Genomic DNA, 21,160 nt, shown 5'->3' with positions numbered 1-21,160 from the left:
TTTCAACTCATGAAATTTAAGTTGACGCTCTTCGCCCTCGAGAGCCCCGAATTCATGCTGATGTTTTTGATTGAAATGCCACTCCAGTGAATGTTTTCACAAGCAAACAACAACACATTGGCATACAAGACACATCGCATTTCCATTGTGCGGGATGAAAAAAATTGTTCCCACTCTTTCTTAAACGACGTCGGACTTCCACTTCTTTTCTTTTCAGCGCTAGCCATAGTTCAACGTTACTAATCCCTGCAATTTGATTGCAATGTCAAGTGGCCTACAGCTAGAAAGATAAGGTGTACCACACCACGACCAGTTGACCTTTGCCACAGCACAGGCTGTACGGGAGGGTGTAGGCGAGCGAGAGAGAGACAGACAGACATGTAGGTCGTCTGCACCAAAAGAACACCGGCGAGAAACCGGAGCGCAAGCGTGCCCGGAGTGCTGTTTGGCTGCCTCTGCTCTAGATCCTTGTCTGTATTTCCTGTTTGTGCAGCATAACCCTGAATTATAACTGGTTTTTTCTTCTTTTTTTTTTTTTTTTTTTTTTTTTTTTTTTTGCTAGGGGCTTTACGTCGCACCGACACAGATAGGTCTTTTGGCGACGATGGGATAGGAAAGGCCTAGGAGTTGGAAGGAAGCGGCCGTGGCCTTAAGGTACAGCCCCAGCATTTGCCTGGTGTGAAAATGGGAAACCACGGAAAACCATCTTCAGGGCTGCCGATAGTGGGATTCGAACCTACTATCTCCCGGATGCAAGCTCACAGCCACGCGCCTCTACGCGCACGGCCAACTCGCCCGGTGAATTATAACTGAACACCAGTTTCAAGTCTCAATGTGACCTTAATCAACCTGCCATTTATGTTTTCCACCAATTCTAGGTATTCCTTTAGGTCTTTTCTAATTATGAGACCTTTACCATTTTTGGCTTCTCTTCCTCCACTATAGTATAAGGTGTATCCTTCTTTAGTTTCCTCTCACCTTTTCCTTTCCATTTGGTCTCACTGATTCCCAGCAATGCTATATCTTTGTCAACCATAAAATATACAATTTCTTCCACTTTCCCTGTTAGTGTCACTATATTGATAGTCGCTATCTTGATGTATTTGGTTGCTGGTCGCCATTTCTCACAGTTCTCCCAGCATCACAAGAACTGCACGTCGCTTGTGGGGAACGCCCTAGCATTTTGTGAGGATTCAGTACACTTATCATATAGGCTTTTATTATGATGGGTTCACCACTCCTTAAGGCATTTTAGAGCTTAGTGCCAGCCGAAACGTGTATCCAAGCTATGGTATGCAAATTAGTTTCTATGTTTGGCTTTGAAAACACATATTCTCAGTCTTGGACCTTGGCCAAGTTTAATAAGGGTAAAAATAGGTCGTATTTGTCTGATGTTGCGTTGGAACAGTGTTACACATTCACTCTCCTCAAATTGTTTTCCCCAACATAACTATGTTGGAGTCAAAGAAATATCACGTGTCATCCTAAATCCATGAAAAAAGGACATTTTTCTTCAAAAGGCTGACTTTTGTAATTACTGAATTCTTTCTGTCTCATAAAATGTGCTGTCCATACACGTTACACTCCCATAGCACACATACCTACCGATTCTTTCTCACTTGCTCTTTCTCTCCTTTGGGGCTAGCATGCCTCCTCTCAGACCCGATAATAATGTTACTGATTTTTACGTCCCGCTAACTACCTTTATGGTTTTCAGATATATTGAGGTGCTGGAATTTTGTCCCACAGGAATTCTTTTACGTGCTAGTAAATTTACAGGCAATGGACTGACATATCAGCCCCTTCAAATATCACTGGACCGAGTCAGGATCAAACCTGCCAAAATTGGGCTCAGAAAGGCAGCGCCCTAACCGTCTGAGCCCTGAGAGTCCGGGGCTGCCCTCTAAGAATGGTCTGATTTCGACAATCCAAGGACAGTCTCGAGTGACATGGCAATGAGTGGTTTCTACTAAAATGAACATACGAGGACGATTTGAAAGTTCTCGGAATCACCGCTAGATGTCAGTGCTAGAGCAACGAGGTTCCCGCGCAATAATTACACATCCTTTGTGAGTGAACACGTGGCGCATCAGTGCTCTAGCTGCAGGAGTGTGGTAGTGACGACACTTTGTTGTTGTTCCCGCGTAGTGATTTGTGACAATGGAAAAAACTGATATTCGAGCAGTGATTAAATACTTTGTAAAGAAAGGTATGAAAGCAAAGGAAATTCATGCCGACTTTCAGAACACACTGGGGGACTCTGCTCCTTCATTTTCAACTGTTGCCAAGTGGACCAGTGAGTTTAAATTTGGTCGGGAGAGCTTGGATGATCCGCGTAGTGAACGGCCAAAAAGTGTTCCCAGAATTTATTGCAAAAGTGCATAAAATGGTCATGAAGGATCGTCGACTGAAAGTGCAGGAGATTGCTGAAGCTGTAGGGATGTCTTCTGAACGGGTATATTATATTTTAACCGAAGAATTGGGTATGAAAAAATTATCCGCAAGATGGGTGCTGCGGCTCTTGACATTGGACAATAAACGCACCAGATTGGAAATGTCCGAACAAAGTCTGGCCCGTTTTCAGTGCAACCAACAAGATTTTTTGCACCGGTTTGTGACTACAGATGAAACTTGGGTCCACTACTATACCCCAGAGACAAAACAGCAGTCAAAGCAGTAGAAACATGCTGATTCACCACCACCAAAGCAAAGGCAGTGCGTTCGGCTGGAAAGGTCATGGCCTGAGTTTTCTGGGATGCAAAAGGCATTCTGCTGATAGATTATCTTCCTACTGGCCAAACAATTACGGGGCAATACTATGCAAACCTCCTAGACCAACTACAGGAAAAGATGTGAAACAAGGCCTGGTTTGGCAAGGAAAAAGGTCATCTTTCATCAGGACAACGCTCCGCCGCACACAAGTGTTATTGCCATGGCAAAACTTAATGAACTGGGGTACGAATTGTTGTCACATCCACCTTATTCACCTGATTTGGCACCATCAGACTTTCATCTATTCCCCAAGCTGAAAATTTTCCTCGGTGGACGGATATTTTCTACAAGGGAAGAACTGACAGACGAATTGGAGAGGTATTTTGCAGGCCTGGAGGAATCTCATTTTCGAGATGGGATCAAGGCATTGGAACATCGCTGGACCAAATGTGTTAGTCTACAGGGAGACTATGTTGAAAAATAAAAGCAGTTCCTCCGAGGTAAGATATATAATTCTAGTACATTCCGAGAACTTTTCAAACCACCACGTACATGGGAACAAAATAAAAAGGAAATACAACTCACACTCTTTCCTCTATTCTTCACTCTCAGCTTTTTGGATGAAATGAAGTCAAACAACTTTCCATATTCATCCTTCTCAATGCTACTGAAAGTGTGCACTACTCCAGACTTGGTCTCCACTTCGAAATCAAAGGACCTGTGAATGAAAAAGCAACATCATGACACAAAGGCAAGTTGAAATTGGACAACTGTAATCGTAATCGTATGGCCTCAGCTACCATATGCAGGCATTTTGCCGTCTAGACTGCCTGAACATCAAGTTCAACATTCCGTTTTACACTATCAGATGGTGTAGTAAACCAGGCCATCTACAGCCAAGTTTTAATTAATTTTGTAATGTGAACACCAAATGTGTCACCAGAGATCCTTTACATGCCAATATCATATGACAGAGTGCTGAATGGACTTTTTGCCGTCTTTCAATAATCCGATTACCTCTGTCAAGTTTGACCAACAATCTTTGGGTCCAGAGGCTCATACCCTACCTACTACTGAATTAAAGAAGGAGCTTAGAGAACAGTATGTATGGAAGATACTCCCATGCATGCTCAAATTTAACCCAATTAGGCTGGAACATGTCCTAACCTTATAGGATGACTAATGTGAATAGTATTGAACAGATGGAACCTAAAGTGTTATATTCTGTCAGGGAATAAATAATTTTAAGTTTATAATTTGCAATGATATTAGGTCTGTTCCGCTAATGGTGGAAAAAAATGATGATTTGAAACTGAAACCAGATTAACCATTCAGGATGACTGAAGAAAGTTTCCATGTAACAGTATATAGTATCACTAGGCTATGCAAATTTGACAGTCCTGTAGGGACATCAAAGTGCTCATTACTGATTTACATGGAATGAACTGCAGCAATTAGTGCAGCGACTCATTCATTTTGAAATATGCTGTGATCATCACACTGACCACTTTCCATAATGAAACCCCTATATTTCTATTTAAATGCAGATGCTCTTCGCACAATCCAAAGATAAATTTCCTTTCCCTCTCCTATGGCAAGATTTTCCATTAACAGTTATTACTGTATAAGTGGACTAGACATTGAGCAGCCCTCTTAAATAATATCAACAACAGTTCTTTCCTAACCTTGAAATGAAACAGGTTTCTCATGAGATATAAAGACACGAGAGAGGACAACTGAATTTAAACTAGAGAAATACTATAGCTCATTCCACGTTAAGTATCGCTCTTATGGACCTACAAGGAATGAACACACCCCCCTCTGAGAACATTTTATTTTTTATAAATACATTTGTACGGAGGAAGCACAATGGCAGAAACAGACATTGCTTCATTGCCTTCCTTCATTTTCCTTCTTTTGTGTTGCTCTGGTACAAGCAACGTGTAGTCCTGCACTCTGTGAACTGCCGACAACTCACTTCTGTAGTGAAGTCATCTACAGTATTTATTTGTTTGTGTGTTTTTAGGCTTTAAATCAGTGCGTAATAGTCTTGTGTTGAGTGAGAGTTGTGTGATAAGCCTATATGTGTTATTTCTTTCTTTAACATTAATACTGTGATCTTTTGCAGAGTCATCAACAGTATTTATTTGTCGAGTTGTTTTTTCTAGCCTTTATTGCCTGGAGAAATTGATTAAATGCAAATAAATGCATCTCTCACCCCTCGAGCCTGTAACAATTATTTCTCTACTTTCTTCCCCAATTTGCCTTACACTTCAATGCTGAGGTTTACCTCTAATTCTGTACAAACCAAAAATAGCCCCTGTAAACCTCCCATTCCCTTCAGTTCAAAAAAAAATAATTTGTAGCCTAGTTTCTTCCACATTTTGTCTTGAAATTAAATATTGAATTTCACATATATTTCACATATTTGTGTGCTGCCGTTTCCCGGGATGGTGTTGAGCAGAGCAGAGCTGTTTGATATGGCAACCCTGTTGTCATAAGAGCAACACAGTTTTCTTAACGTGGAATGAGCTACAGAATAGAAACTTGAGGAGTTTTAAATGCCAACTCATTCATTACATGGAAAAACAGAGGATGTATGTGTGAAAAAAAAAAAATTCAAAATAAGGTAACAAGAGCTCTCATGGGTGACATATTCCACGTTTGAGACCACAGCTTGTTAGATGAGTATGCGCATAGAAACAGGGTGAAAAGTGATGATGATGCTTGTTGTTTAAAGGGGCCTAACATCTAGGTCATCGGACCCTAATGTTAAAAATTAAAACAAAATGCAATGACAAATTAAAAATCCATAATCCTCCGACCTGCAATGCCCCACATTCCCAGAAACTAGTGTTAAACAATAGTATTACTGACCAAGAGACTGCTTCTAAAACACAATACTGAATCGATGATGCTTATAGTCAAAATAGGTCCAAGATCCAGGTCATCGGCCCCTCGTACGGGTACTTATCACTAGGAAAATAGAACCATGCTATTTGTCATGTTACGGTACTAATCAAAATTAGCGTAGACTCACGGTATACCACACATGGTACTACTCACAGGTAATGAAATTTGCACACATAACACAGACCTATAGTGTTTCGCACACTGCGGCGCTATTCACAGGCAACGCAAACCTATGGTGCTGCTCACATATGTGGAGTAACCACAGGGACCCGCACTATTCCGTGGCATCCCTCACACAGTGGGCACTAAGCATAGGCAAGGCAGAACCATGGTGTCGCTCATTCCATGGTGTTGCTCATATAGGGGTGCGAATCACAGGTACTGTAAAATGCATCCTGAGCCACACACTGTCGCTACTAATCACAGACCTATTTTGTACCTAACATAGTGGTACTATGCGCAAGTAAAAGCAACCCATGGTGTTCCCTGCATGATGGTACTAATTACAAGTAGTCTCGTGGTTCTAATTTGATCATCCCTTGGTCACCCCTTTTGGTCGCCTCTTACGACAGGCAGGGGTTACCGTGGGTGTATTCTTTGCCTGTATCCCCCACCCACAGGGGAGTGTGTGTTTGGTCCGCGAAAGGTATCTTATTTCCCTCAAGTCCGCCGGCAAGCCAGTTAGGACCCCACTATGCGCCACGTGGGAGTATCACCTCTCCCCCTGCTACACCAGCATAGTAGGTTGATGGGGTAAAAGGTGAAGGGTGAAGTATGACCTAATGGAGGGCACCTCATTGCAGAAACTGACACTGTTTGGATGTACAGTGTCACAGAAACACGTTTGGCATTGGTGCACTGAGTTTGATAACAGCAGGACAGAGCAACGATCTGCTCGGCCAAGCATGTTCATCACAAATAACAATGTGCACACAGAAGTGGCAGCGGGCGGAGGCATGGTGCACAAGGCAGGCGATGAAGATAAAGCTGGAATTCAAGAGGACAAATTGAGGCAAATATTCATTTTTAGGAAGGGGAGTTAGGGATTGGAATAATTTACCAAGGGAGATGTTCAATAAATTTCCAATTTCTTTGCAATCGTTTAAGAAAACAGGAAATCAACCACCTGTGCGACTGCCCTAAATGCAGATCAGTAGTGACTGATTGATTGAGGCGAGGCACAGCTCAGTACAAGCTACACAGAAAGGGCAGCCAAACAGTGCAAGTCTGGTGGAGAAATGTCTAGTTTTTCACGCAATGTTCAGCGTCTATTAGAATGATGAAAGTGATAAGAACATTCTGAATCTTGTTGTCTTTTCAAACTTGAAAAGTCAGGGAAAGCTTTTGGTTCACCCTTTGTAGTCCACCTCCACAGCATAACGGTTAATGCTATTAGCTGCCGCCCTCGGGGGCCTGGGTTCAGTTCCCAGTATTGCCAGAAATTTTAAAATGGTAGGAGGGCTGGAATGTGGTTAATATGGTACAAGCAGCTCACCTTCAATGGGGGTGTAGCTGAAAAGAGCTGGACTACCTCAGGATGAGGACACTACTTTAGTAGAAGAAACGCAAGAATGGAAGCTTTGACATAAAGAGAGAGCTAGAAATAGGGGCCATATTTCTTCAAACACTCAAGAAGTGAAGAAGACGTGTAGTGTGGTGTGTCTCATCAGTTCAGCATGCATTGACCCATTTGTTTACAATGATATAGTCTGAAAATATTGCACTTCACGCCTCGCCTGCAACGCCACTTCTGTGGTCTGATCCAGGATTATTGTTGCATTTGACTTGGCGGCTTCACTGATGAATTCTGCATCTCAGTCAGCACACTATTGTTCATGAGCAGCTGCACTACCAAAAGACATGTTCACAGTGGATGCCAAGGCACCTCTCAGAAGATCTGGGATTGTCTCTCATGCACTTGATGCGGATGAACGAGGAAGGAGTGCCGTTTCTGCAATGTATCATTACAGGAGATGAGAAGGCGATAATGTTACTGGCTTTACATCCCACTAACTTTTTTAAAAATGGTTTTCAGACACACCGCGGTGCTGGAATTTAGTCCTGCAGGAGTTTTTTTACATGCCAGTAAACCTACTGACAGAAGGCTGACGCATTTGAGCACCTTCAAATACCACCGGACTGAGCTAGGATTAAACCTGCCACGCTGGGATCAGAAATTCAGTGGCTCATCTGTCTGAGCCACTCGGCCCGGCATGAGGAGATGAAACGTGGTGAATAATGTGATACTGGAGACAAAGCAAGCATCCACATCATGAAAGCACTGTTTGTCCTCTATTAGTAAGAAAGTCAAACAGCTCTATCTGTGAAGAAAGTTAAGGCAAAACCTTTTGGGACCAAAAGGGTATGATTCTGGTTGATTTCCTCTCCAAGAGAGCAACAGTGAATGTGACACACTGGAGTGTTTGTGGGGGTAACAATTAGACGTCATGCTGCTGCACATGCAGCCGACAGCACGTGTAAACTGTTATGATGCTTCCAATGGGAGGTACTGGACCACCCACTCTGCTGCATCGACCTGGAACCCAGAGCTCTCCAACTCTTCGAACCGCTGAACATGCAGCTGAGCTGTAAACAATTCAAGGAAAATACGGCTCTTCAGCACGTCCTCATGACGTGACTTCAGGGACTGGACACACATTTCTTCCATGCCATCATAGATGTCTTTGTGCACCATCGAACCAAGTGTTTTATAAACCATTCACTAGTTTTGGGAATAGTGAAGTGCCAGGATTTTGCTTCACAAGGGTTTATTTATATGCTGGCCACTAAATTTTTGTTTGTTAATGATCTGCCATCACAAATCCATTCAAGCAACTACCTATTCTATGCTGATGACAAACTCTACAGGGGAAATGAAAAGATGAGTGACTGAATTGTTACAGTCTGATATAAATAATATTAGTGATCAGTGCAAAAAGTGTCATTTAACCCTAAATATTTCAAAGTGCAATGCAGTATCCTTCACGAGAAAATCGCAATTTAATGTATTCAATCATCATATTAAGGATCAAGAAGCAACGCGTCTTAATAAAATTAAGAATCTTGGTATTCTTTTTATTAATCAAAATGGTTTATCTTTCAATTTTGTAAGAAGTTATATATAGTATTGACTAGGAGGATTAAAATAATTCTGTACAAATTTGTAAGAAGTTCAACCGTCAATATGGATTCAACAATGAGATTCATAGTTTGTAATATCTTTCAATGAGGATGTGTTAAATATCGTTAACAAGGGATTTAAAACGTTAGGCTTCCTCAAAGGAAATTGCAAGAGTTTTAAATTTGCTGTCCCATTGAAAACCCTGTATTTCTCCCTTGTACAATCTAGTCTAAAGTACTGTTCTGAAGTGTGGATCCCTTCACAGCAGTACTTAAGAGCGAGTACAGATCAGATTCTCAAAATGGATCAGTAAGAATTGTTTGGGTATCAAGCAGTCATCAATAGAACTAGACGCAGATATCTCAACACACGTTTCATACATAAATGTATCGGTAATTTCCTTGACTGTCCCAATTTACTCCAGTTGCTACCAATTCATGTTCCTTCCCACAACACCAGATAGGCTGTCGTGTTTCACTTACCCAGGTGCAGAATGGAATCACACAGGAACTCTTGGTTTATGGAGGCCCTAAAACGAAACTTGCAGGATGGCGGATGTATTTCACTCGTCAGACATCTTATAGACACTTCATAGAGTGCCCGCCCGCCCCACTTCAAACGCTAGCGCTGTACTGCATCTGGAGATCCATCTGGTGATGAATGAACGTACCATTTCCACTTCTATTATCTTCTTTTCCTACTGCTTTTCCCACACTTGTGGGGTCGCGGGTGCGAACTGTCTCGCACATGTGGATTTGGCCCTGTTTTACGGCCGGATGCCCTTCCTGACGCCAACCTTATGAGAAATGAATCACTATTGCTTGTTTCTGTGGTGGTTGGTAGTGTAGTGTGCTGTGTGAATAGGAAGAGGAGAGTGTTGGGACGGACATAAATACCTAGTCCTCGAGCCAGAATAATTAATCAGAAGCGATTAAAATCCCCAACCCGGCTGGGAATCGAACCCTGAACCCTCTGAACCAAAGACCAGTACGCTGACCATTCAGCGAACGAGTCTGACATATCCACTTCTATTATAACGTCTAAATTCAAACCACATTTTTCGACAAGCCTTTCTCATGGACAGTAGAGATTTTCTTCTGATGACGCAGAGCAAAGTTCTCTGCGAAACGTAAAGAATTTCACCTTATTTTCTTGACACGGCACAAGCTGTTGGATGATAAATAAATCAAATCTACCGACAAGCCTGCCGTATTTGAGGGCCTTCATATACCATCAGGCTGATTGTGGGATTTGGGAAAAGGATGGGAGACAAGTCCATGAGCAGCTTGATTCAGTAAATGAGAACCAATAAGTAAAAAGAATGAAGACTATGGTGGTACCGAAAGAGAGAACTAAAAGGAGCTTTAAAAATTAAAATAAATAAATATTGGAGCAGGGAAGAAGTTCAGGTAATTTGTTTTACAACTAGCTATCCGCTGCACTGACACAGATAGGTCTCATGGCAATGATGAGACAGGAAAGGGCTAGAAGTGGCCATAGCCTTAATTGAGGTGCAGCCCCAGTATTTGCCTGGTGTGAAAATCGGAAACCACAGATAAACCCATTTTCAGGGCTGCCGACAGTGGGGTTCGATCCACTATCTTCCGAATGCAAGCTAACTGCACAGCTATCTCACTCGGTCAAGTAATTTAAGTGCATTAATGAAGAATTCAAGAATAGAAATGGAACAAAGATATGCAAATGGAGGCTAGCAAAATACAGTACTGTAAGGCATTATCAGATTCCAATGACACGAAAGCGAAGAAAAATCATCTCCAAATAAACCATTAAGGACCATGGAGAACTGGAAAGTAGAGACTTCCACTACTTACAACTTCAGTACTAGGAAGGACAGATCAGTTAAATCTTATATCCGGCCATCTTTGTCCCCAGGAAATAACATGCCACCTATTTTATATGTAGGCCGAGTAAACTTCGGAGCCATGTGCCTCTCCCGAAGCGTAACTAAACCCTTGGCACCCAAGGAAACATGATCACAGTTTATACTGCCTTGGATGGGCATCCTGTTACTTATTATGACAAACACAGAAGAATGGAAACTAAATTGTGGTAACAGCACTTAATTTTCTGGCAAGTACGTTAAAGAATGGAGTGATAAATGAAAACAGATGTAAAGAATTATACTAGAGAAGTCGAGTGATAAAATAGTGAAAAACTGACTGACGTGATTCAGACATGGATGAATTAAGAAAGAATGCCATAATAAACTTTGGAATAATTAAAAAAAAAAAAATGCAATGAAAATGAAAATAAGTAATGGAAAAGAACTAACAGAAGGTTTTCTTGGTAGTGGTTTGACGATTGATGGATGCTTTTTGTATAAAAGGGGTCTAACATCGAGGTCATCGGCCTCTAATGGTACGAAATGAGACGAAATATGACAGATTAAAAGTCCAAAATCCTCCACTGACCAGAATTCAAAGCGTGACGATGAATGGATATGAATTTAAAACGATCAGTGGAACCGACCCACAGTGCCTCACATGCACAGAAGCTGGCACAAAACAGTAGTATTACTGACCAAGGGACTGCTTCTATAGCATGATGCTGAATCGATGATGCTTGTAGTCGAAAGGAGTCCAAAATCCAAGTCAGCGATCCCTCACAATGGTACTTATTGCTAGGAAAGTAGAACAATGGTATTTGTCATGTTGCAGTACTAATCAAAAGTAGCGTAGACTTGCGGTATTCCACACATTATGGTACTAACCACAGGTAATGAATTTTGCACATATATTACAAACCTACGGTGTTTCGTACATAGCGGCACCATTTACAGGCAACGCAAACCTATGGTGTTCATCACATATGTGTACTAACCACAGGAACTCATACTATCCCGTGGTGTTCCTCATATAGTGGGTACTAATCATAGACAAGCCAGAACCATGGGTTCGCTCATCCCATGGTGTTGCTCATATAGTGCTACTAACACAGGTACTGTAAATGCTGTTGCGCACTCTTTTGCTACTAATCACAAACCTATTTGGTACCAAACATAGTGGTAGCACGTGCAAGTAAAAGTGACCCATGGTGTTCCCTGAATGGTGGTACTAATCACAAGTAGTTTCATGGTTCTAATATAATCATCCATTGGTGCCCCTTTTAGATGCCTCTTACAACAGGCAGGGGATACCATGGGCGTATTCGTCTGCATCCCCCACCTACAGAGGGTTGTGCGTGTGTGGTCCGTGAGAGGTATTTTATTTCCCTCAAGTTCGCCGGCAAGCCGGTTAGGACCCCCCTATCTGCCACCTGGGAGCGCCACGTGGGAGTATCACCTCTCCCCCTGCTACGCCAGCATAGTAGGTTTCTGGTTAGTGATTTAACATTGAAGGTTTTTGATAAGGATGTTTGAATGTTTAAAGGAGCCTAACATCTAGGTCATCGGCCCCTAATGGTATGATATTAGACTAAATGCAATGACAATTTAAAAGTACAAAATTCATCCAGTGACCAGAAGAGAAGAATGAATGGATGAATATGAATGTAAAACAATAATTGGATCTGACCTTTCCAGAACCTATGTTACTGACCAAGGGACTGCTTCCAAAGCACAATCCTGAATCGAGGATGCTTATTGTCTAAAGGGGTTCAAAATCCAGGTCAACAGACCCTCATAATAGTACTTATAACTAATATAGTAGAACCATAGTATTTCTCAAGTTGTGGTAGTGATCAAAAGTAGCGTAAACTGACTGTGTTACAAACATTCTGGTACTACTCACAAGTATTGTATGTCGCACAGGTAATGCAGACCTATGGTGTTCCTCACGTAGGTGTGCTAATCACAGGAACTTGTACTATCCTGTAGTGTTCCTCACATAGTGGGTATAAATCACAAGCAACGCCCAGACCTGTGATGTTCTGCATATGGTGATACTAATCACAGGTACTGAAAACCCACAGTGAACCACTCTCTGCTGCTACTAATCACAAACCTATTGTGTACTTAACATAGCAGTACTACTCGCAAGTAAAGGCGACCCATGGTGATCCCCGTGTGATGGTACTAATCACAAGTAATTTAATGGTTCTAATTCAATCATCCCTTGGTTGCCCCTTTTAGTTGCCTTTTATGACAGGCAGGACATACCGTGGATGTATTCTTCGCCTGCGCCCCTCACCCAAAGGGTTAGAGAGGGGGACAAAAAAGAAAAAAAGAAGGGATCCGTCACTTTGAAAACTGAAGTAACGGACAAAGAAATGCAAGGCCCACGGAGGGTGCAAAATGAAAGACTCCCTAGGCCTCAAATGCTCTAATACCATCAGGGTCTGAAAAGAACGAGAGTTGACCAAGAGAGGTCGGACAGGATAGATGAAAGTGAGGAGCCTAGTAGAAGTAAGTGGAAGCATTGCCTGGACTCAGTTAAGGGCTCCATGGTCACCAACCCACGCTACCAAGTTGAAAGTCCCTGGGGCCCCTTTTAGTCACCTCTTACGGCAGGCAGCGGATACCGTGGGCGTTTTTTTCCCACCCACAGGGGGGCAACATTAAAGGTTTTCAGTGATGTAAGGATGGGAAAGAGCTAGGTTATGAAGGTATCAGTCATGCCCTGAATTAAGGTGTGGTGCAAAAATGGCAAACCACTGAAAACTATCTTAAGGGCTGCCAACAGTGGGATTCAGACCCACCATCACCTGAATACAAGCTCACAAACAAGTGACAGGTCAAGAGATACATATGATGACATCGAGGTCATCGGCCCCTAATGGTACGAAATGAGACAAAATGGAATGACAATTTAAAAGTCTAAAATTCTCCACTGACCAGAATTCAAAGCGTAAGAACGAAGAATGAATCTATGGACATGAATTTAAAACAATCAGTGGATGCAACCCGCAATGCTTTTACATTCACACAAGCTGACGTAAAAGAATAGGATTACTGACCAAGGGACTGCTGCTACAGCATAACACAAACGATGATGCTTGCAGTCTAAAGGGGGTCCAAAATCCAAGTTATTGGCCCCTCATAATGGTACTGATCACTAGGAAAGTAGAACCATGGTATTTGTCATATTGTGGTACTAATCAAGCAGAGACTTGCGGTATTCCACACATTATTGTACTACTCACAGGTTATGAAATTCGACATATAAAACAGATCTATGTTTTTCTCACTTTGCAGCACTATTACAGGCAAGGCAAACCTATGTTGTTCATCACATAAGAGTACTAAGCACAGGGACCTTCCCCTATCCCATGGTGTTCCTCATATAGTGGGTACTAATCACAGGCAAGGCAGAACAATGGTAGCTATCATCCCATGGTCCTGCTCGTATGGTGGTACTGCAAAAGCCGACCGCACGGTGCTCCTGTGTGCTACTAATCACAAACCCATTTGGTACCTAATATAGTGGTACTACACACAAGTAAAAGCGACCCATGATGCACTCCGCGTGGTGGTACTAATCACAAGTAGTTTCATAGTTCCAAGACAATCATCCCTTGGTCGCCCCTTTTAGTCGCCTCTTACGACAGGCAGGGAATACCGTGGGTGTATTCTTCATCGGCGTCCCCCACCCACAGGGGGTTGTGTGTTTGGTCCACGAGAGGTATTTTATTTCCCTCAAGTTCGCCGGCAAGCCGGTTAGGACCCCCCTATCCGCCACCTGGGACGCGTCACGTGGGAGTATCAAAGAGACACATAAAGACATGGATTTGAAGAGGAACATTTAACTTAAGGTTCAACAAAAGTGTTGCAGCACAAAATGTAAACAATAGGTTAGGAAACACAACAACTACAGAATGGATGTGGAAAGCAGCATGGAACGCGTAGCCTTTTGCGAAGAAAGAAACCATAGAGGGTAACTGCCCTTGGAATACACGCATGAAAAAGGAAACATTTCAATATTCATAAGAGACAGAAAATTAAAATCAATAGAAAGGAACAAATCAAAACTCAAAATAGAAATACTTTTATAAAGAAAAAATTAAGGTATAGTTAACCGCGCCTGCAGACATGTGCGGTTCGTTAAAAGAAATTTAATCAAAGAATTTGAATTAAAAGAAAATTATCCAATGATATATGATGATTAAATGAGGGCTAATCCCAATCTACACAAAGTAGAAATAAGACCAAACACAGAGGTAAAGAAAACTTGCCTCACTACCTAAAACACTTCAAGTAATTTTCAATACTTATGTAATACCAATTTAATGGTCCGTTATTGGACATTATAAATTTTCCAGCTAACTCATTCTTGGTTGCCTGCGTTTCGCCCTTTATAGTGTTCAATAACGGACCATTATTGGTATTATAAATTTACTCATTCAGGAAAAATATTTCATATTCCCTGTGGGAATCAACATCTATATCAATACTTATGTAAGGCAACACAGATATAAGGGAAGGCAAACCCAAGGAATAATTACGATACATTATAAGTTATGAAGTTATACAAAATGGTGTAACCACCAAAGACAACCCATCAGAAAAGAGGATTTACCCTCGACTTTCACATCCACCAATTACACTAACTCTTATTTTCTCCAATCAAAAGTCTCTTCATTCTTCGTGACAAATGTTTGAGAAAAGGCTTTGTTTACACAACAGGAAATACGCTTCTAGAACTGTACATGTAGGTACACGCTGCTTCACAAATTTAAAAAAAAACTCATAATATTAAAATTTACAGATACAGTCAATGATCATTTCAATAAAAAGCATAAAAAAAGAGTTTCTAAAAGAGAATTCTTCTAAGTCCAAAGCTCCAAACAAAATAAAATCTTATACAACAAAAAAATTTAAAACAATCAATTTCAATCAATTCCCACTGCTGTCTCAATATTTTTTTTTTTGCTAGGGGCTTTACATCGCACCGACACAGATAGGTCTTATGGCAATGATGTCTCAATACTGCCACAAGGGAAGAGCCTATTTAAAGATGTGGACATTGTCCTTTTGTGTTTTCGTGTTCACCCCTTTCTGTATTTCCCACTGCTCACAATGACCTGTCTTTATTGTATGTTCCTATCTTTCCTTTTAAAATTGAAAAATGTTAACAGACTGCTGAAGTAAGGATGACCTAACAAATTATGGAATTAAAAATTAAATAATATAATATACCATATTTGCTCACATATAACTCACACTTTTTTGACAAAAAGTAAGTGCGAACATGTGCAGCCCCGCGGTGTAGGGGGGCAACGCGTCCGCCTGTCACCCGGCAGCCCCGGGTTCAATTCCCAGCTGGGTCAGGGTTTTTTAATTGTAATGATTAATATCCCTGGTCTACAGACTGGGTATTTGTGACATCATTAATCTTCCCTTCCTCACACACAACATTCCAATTTACATGCAGGTTCATACAATATGGTGCCAGTAGGGGCAAAAGATCCACATGCGTTGACACCTGGAACAAATAGCTTTTTTTTTTAAAGTGTGAACATTTTTGGTGTGTGATATATGTAGGGATGTGGGTGCAAAATATTGTATTCCCAAAATAAAATAAAATAAAAAATGTAAAATTTGCATTCAGCTATGGAAACAAGACAACTGGCATACTTACCCTATTCACTGTCACTGCCTTCAGTCTCCAATTTATTCTCGCATGCATCATTCTGGTCGTCATCCTGTACTGCATCATCCCGACTCCCGTCCAATGCATTTGCCATGCCAGTCTTCAAGAAACTCTTGACAATAACGTCTGTCAACACCATAACCCAATCGCACACGAGTTCAAATGACAGCCTCTTTATTTTGCCTGCTAGCGTCAGCTCATGCTCCCCTCCTGTCATCAATTCGGTGTACAATTTACGTATGTTGTCCTTGAAGGGCTTGTTGACGAAAACATCTAAGGGCTGTAGACAATGTGCGAGTTCACCAGGAATTCCGAGATCAGTTTTCATTTCCTGAAGAAGTTTTGTGTCTTCCACCAAGTCTCCACAGAAACTGTCCCACACTAGCATTGCTGGGTGACAAAGCAGCGCCCCTGGCCGTACTCCCCAGTCCTGGACAAGAGTTGTATCCATCCATACTTTCTCTTGAACCCGTACATAAATGCCTTTGGGAAACTTCGCTTTAGGCACTTTTTTCTTTTGAAAATAATGTACGGTGGCAATTTTCTTCTGTATGCGGTTATTGCTAGCACGACAGTGCAACACTGTCTTTCACACCCAGTTGTACATACAAGCACGCTAGATTCTCCCTTCTTGCTGATGGTGGTATTGCATGGCATGTTGAAGTTTATTGGGGTTCGATCTGCATATCCAATTTGAGATAAGAGTTAATTGTTTTTCTTCTGCATTGCTATCACATGGCGATGAAAATCTATGATTCTGTCGCTGAAATCACTTGGCATTCTCTGGCAGAGAGATGTTCGCCTTCGCAGACACAACCTCTTTTGCGGCATGAATCTACGGATCCAACCCAGGCTCACTTTCAGATCCCAACAGCTAATTCCTCTTTTAATCGCTAGTGCACGAGCTTCAAATTGTAGCATCTCGTGTGAGATACTAAATCCATCATTTTGCAACTCTAGCGTAATGAAGCAACTCGTCTTCCATCTCAGGAAACTTTCCAGTTTTCAGCCCTCTGAATGCTTTACGTGTTCAGTTGGTGGTTTTTAACGCAGCTTTCTGTTTACGCCAGTAGTGAACATTAAACTCAGTCACACAGAATTCTCGACGGGCAGCTCTGTTACTATGTTCTTCAGCATATTTTATCACTGAGTTTAAACACAGCCGTATAACTCCCATGTTTCTCCATAACTTGAAGATCGACATACATAAGAAAACTTAACTGAGAAACAATAATGAAAGGTGAAGACAAAATACTGGTACTAGTCGACAATACAACGAATGGACAATACCTAAAACCGTGATCACATGACTCCCTGGACAGGGAAACACTCCCAGTTCACGTGATCAGCTCTGCCGGACATGTAGCGATAAGCATATTGACAAAGGCGGAAGTATGAGAGGGATTGCTGAGTGTGACTGACTGGCTAGGAATGCGGCCTTGGGGCGGGGGTTTGCAAGTTGGGTATTTTGGTACAACAGCTAGCCTCAACCGTTCTGCAGGTAAAAAGAAATACAACTTCTTGTACTGTCGCATACAAAGTACCGTAACAGCAATTGGTACAGTCCCGATATTTAATGTACGCACGTCCACGGAATACCCAAACTTTATTTCGTGTTTGTACCGTTACGTCTTTATGACAACGTCAGAACTTAATGCGAGTTATGTGTGGGGATTTTTTCCTGCAATTTCAAATGTTAAAAATGGGGTGCAAGATATGCGTGGTGGCAAGTTATACGTGAGCAAATATGGTAATACAAATGGAAAATTCACCAACAGCCACCAAACATGTTAGAGAGCACATCTACACTATAACTGATCGGACATGGGATGTACCTTGTTCCTCCTCCACTTCGAGCAAAATTCACACTTACGATCTCCTCAAAACGGATGTGGACTGGTGGTTTGTGGATGTAAATAAACCCTCGTTCCAAGGGATAGAGATACCCGGCAGCAGCCTTGTATGAGCAACCAATAGCTGGAGTTCCACTGTGTCTGTGAACAAGAACAAAATACACTTTTCATGTAATCTGCAATAGGATATGACAAACAATATACATCATTGCTACCCCATATATTAACATGATCTCTGCAAGACAACTACAGGTGAAGTGCAGACATCAAAAGCACCTGCTACGATCTACGATCTGGAAGAAGACCTTAGATACAGTGCCCAGAGAAGTACTGTGCATGGTTTTAAAACTGTTTGGCTGTCCTGAACACTTTGTTGGACTGATATGAGTACTCCATGATATGTTTGGACAAGTTCTGTACCAGAACTAAACATCAGAAGAATTCCTCATCACTGTCAGGCTCCACGGCTAAATGGTTAGTGTGCTGGCCTTTGGTCACGGGGGTCCCGGGTTCGATTCCCGGCAGGGTCGGGAATTTTAACCTTAATTGGTTAATTTCTCTGACATGGGGACTGGGTGTGTGTGTGTCGTCTTCATCATCATTTCATCCTCATCATGACGCGCAGGTCACCTACGGGAGTCAAATCAAAAGATCTGCATCTGGCAAGCCGAACATGTCGTCGGACACTCATGGCGCTAAAAGCCATACGCCATTTCATTTCATTCCTCATCACTAATGGCATGACGAATATAAGAACAAGTGTGAGGACTCCTTGAGTTAAAGCGCGCCCCACCAGGCAGCGCTAGAGTGGGCAATCTCCACAGTACAGATCAGCTGGTCTTAGGAATGATGGCAGAGGAAACGTATTACTCTGTAACTGATAAGTACATACACCGTCTTTTAAAAAACAGTGAGAGATTACAATCAAAATACCACAGCAGAGTACAATGGAAAAAATGGGCGAAAAATCATACATGGAAATAAAAGCTATGGCCTTCATCACATGTTGTGGAAACCAGAGGTTACTGGAGTGTACATATACAGATAACTAGCACATAACTCCCAGCATATTAAAACACACACCCATGATCTACTTAAAGGTTATACTCTTCTTGCTAAGGTGTTTGTTATCTGCATAATTAAATGCCTGCGTATTTCTGACCTGCTTCTCCAGCAAATTAATTCTTGATTTTGCTGAGTTGGCCCTGGATCTAGCTAAAATTAAACTTCGATGAGCATTTATTAGACGCCTTTTGAGCGATGGTATTGTCTTTTTGACATCAACATTAGGCTGACCTTTTAATTCCTCATTCGCTGCTGCACTCCCATCATCTTTTCCTGATGGTGTCTAGGTTCTTTTTCCTGATGGGAGTTTCACGGGACTGAATCTCACTTGCAAGGTATTTCGGCAAATTAGGGAAAATGTGAGGCACTGCTCCTGGACGTAATTTCCATCTCATACGAGATGTATCCATGTGTCACCATTCACTATAAACTTATCTGATTTTGCTATCAATCATCTGAGAAATGCACATGACAAATTCTTCTATTACGCGTTAACTCAGTATCCTTCCGTAGAATAGCTCTGGCCCATTTTTCAAATTGATTTCTATCATCCGGCAGTGAAAAAAAATCGCATATCATCAACTACTTTACCATAGCCTGACTTAGAGACAGGCACAAAACAGTACGGCATGCTGAACTATTAAAATAATCAAGCCACATAGGATACATGATTGAAATACACAACATATAAGGTCACTGAAATATCTCGCACAGTAACGTCTCCCGCACTTTTCTACCCCCAGCTTGCACGTGTTGGATATGATTTCTTGCAGTGGCAGGACCACAAACTACCATGCTATAATGGCTGAGTTCTCACACTGGGTCTTATACTCGTCATGCGAATGGGTTTAAACGAGGCTTTGTACTTACACCAACACTCTCTCTCCTATCCGTGACAGCCATGCTGTACAAAACATCCCCTGTGAACAACACAGGTTTAGAAATGAAGTAAAGATTCGATGGAGGACTGTTTAATCAAACCAGACTCCAATCAGAAACGCTTACAAGTCTCACCCGTTTGACAAAACTGCATATGTACGATTTGGTTTAAATATCAACATTCCAAAAACCAACGTACTCGCACAGGTAGCTCTTGAAACTGCCTTTCCAAATTTCAATATTTCTATCTCCAACACGCCTCTCAACAAGTAGGTCACCTACTCTATCTAGAAGTATTCTTTCAACCAACTGCTCATCAGAGAAGGACGTGGAGAACAGAATTCGTGCTGCCCATGTAGATTTGGACATCTCACACACCCGTTCTTCCTAAATAAAGATTGAAGAATATACACCAACTGATGGTGTATCGAGCAGCTGTCATGTCCACCTTGCTCTATGGATGTGAAACATGGACTCGATATTGACGTGATGTCAAGACACTATAACGCTTCCACCAAAAGCAGTTCAGATCCATTATGAACATAAAATGGGATGACTACTGTGCCTCACTTAGTGGTCTTAATATTTTATTCCTCAAATGGTCTTGTTATTATTCCCTGATATCAATATCATATGTCTGTTATTTGAATATGGTAACTGTTCTCTGACTTGACATCTACTTCCTCCTGGTTATGACAGATGGCGCCTCATGCCATTATGAATTTCCAAAACATTTCTTTCCATCCTAACTTTGCTTTGTATGATCTCTATGAGAAAAGAATGGCAGCCTTCGTTAAAAAGATAGAGAGGCAGAGCTATGAAATGTGTTTCATATCATTTAAATGGTACCTTAAAAAGATTTATACTTTTCCAAATGTGGCTCTCTGCTTTGAGTTAACGTACAGGATCTTATTCTAGGTATTTAATTTTTTTACTACTTCCCTTGGCTAGTGTTCCTTGTGATGCCCGTTACGTTCTTTGTTCTTCATTTTTATTGTGTTCACTTTTCCCTTTACTTTATCATTTACTTTATATTTGTTCCTAAGTAGGGACACTGACCCGTTTTGATA

At 41.6% G+C, this 21,160-nt stretch overlaps 1 protein-coding gene across 2 annotated transcripts in view; it reads right to left on the bottom strand.

The window, feature by feature from the left end:
• LOC136867499 (FACT complex subunit Ssrp1) overlaps nt 1–21,160 on the bottom strand; it is a 214,415-nt gene that overhangs the window by 76,994 nt on the left and 116,261 nt on the right. For both annotated transcript variants that reach the window (XM_067144709.2, XM_067144710.2), the window contains exons 9-10: nt 18,129–18,287; nt 3,298–3,430 (exon numbers count right to left, since the gene is read on the bottom strand). In XM_067144709.2, the coding sequence (XP_067000810.1) occupies nt 3,298–3,430; nt 18,129–18,287 (292 nt within the window). The remainder of the gene's footprint in view (nt 1–3,297; nt 3,431–18,128; nt 18,288–21,160) is intronic.

Source organism: Anabrus simplex, chromosome 3 (assembly GCF_040414725.1).
Source record: "Anabrus simplex isolate iqAnaSimp1 chromosome 3, ASM4041472v1, whole genome shotgun sequence".
Taxonomy (NCBI): domain Eukaryota; kingdom Metazoa; phylum Arthropoda; class Insecta; order Orthoptera; family Tettigoniidae; genus Anabrus; species Anabrus simplex.
The sequence above is the reverse complement of the archived record's forward strand: the minus strand, read 5'-3'. Positions and strand labels throughout refer to the sequence as shown.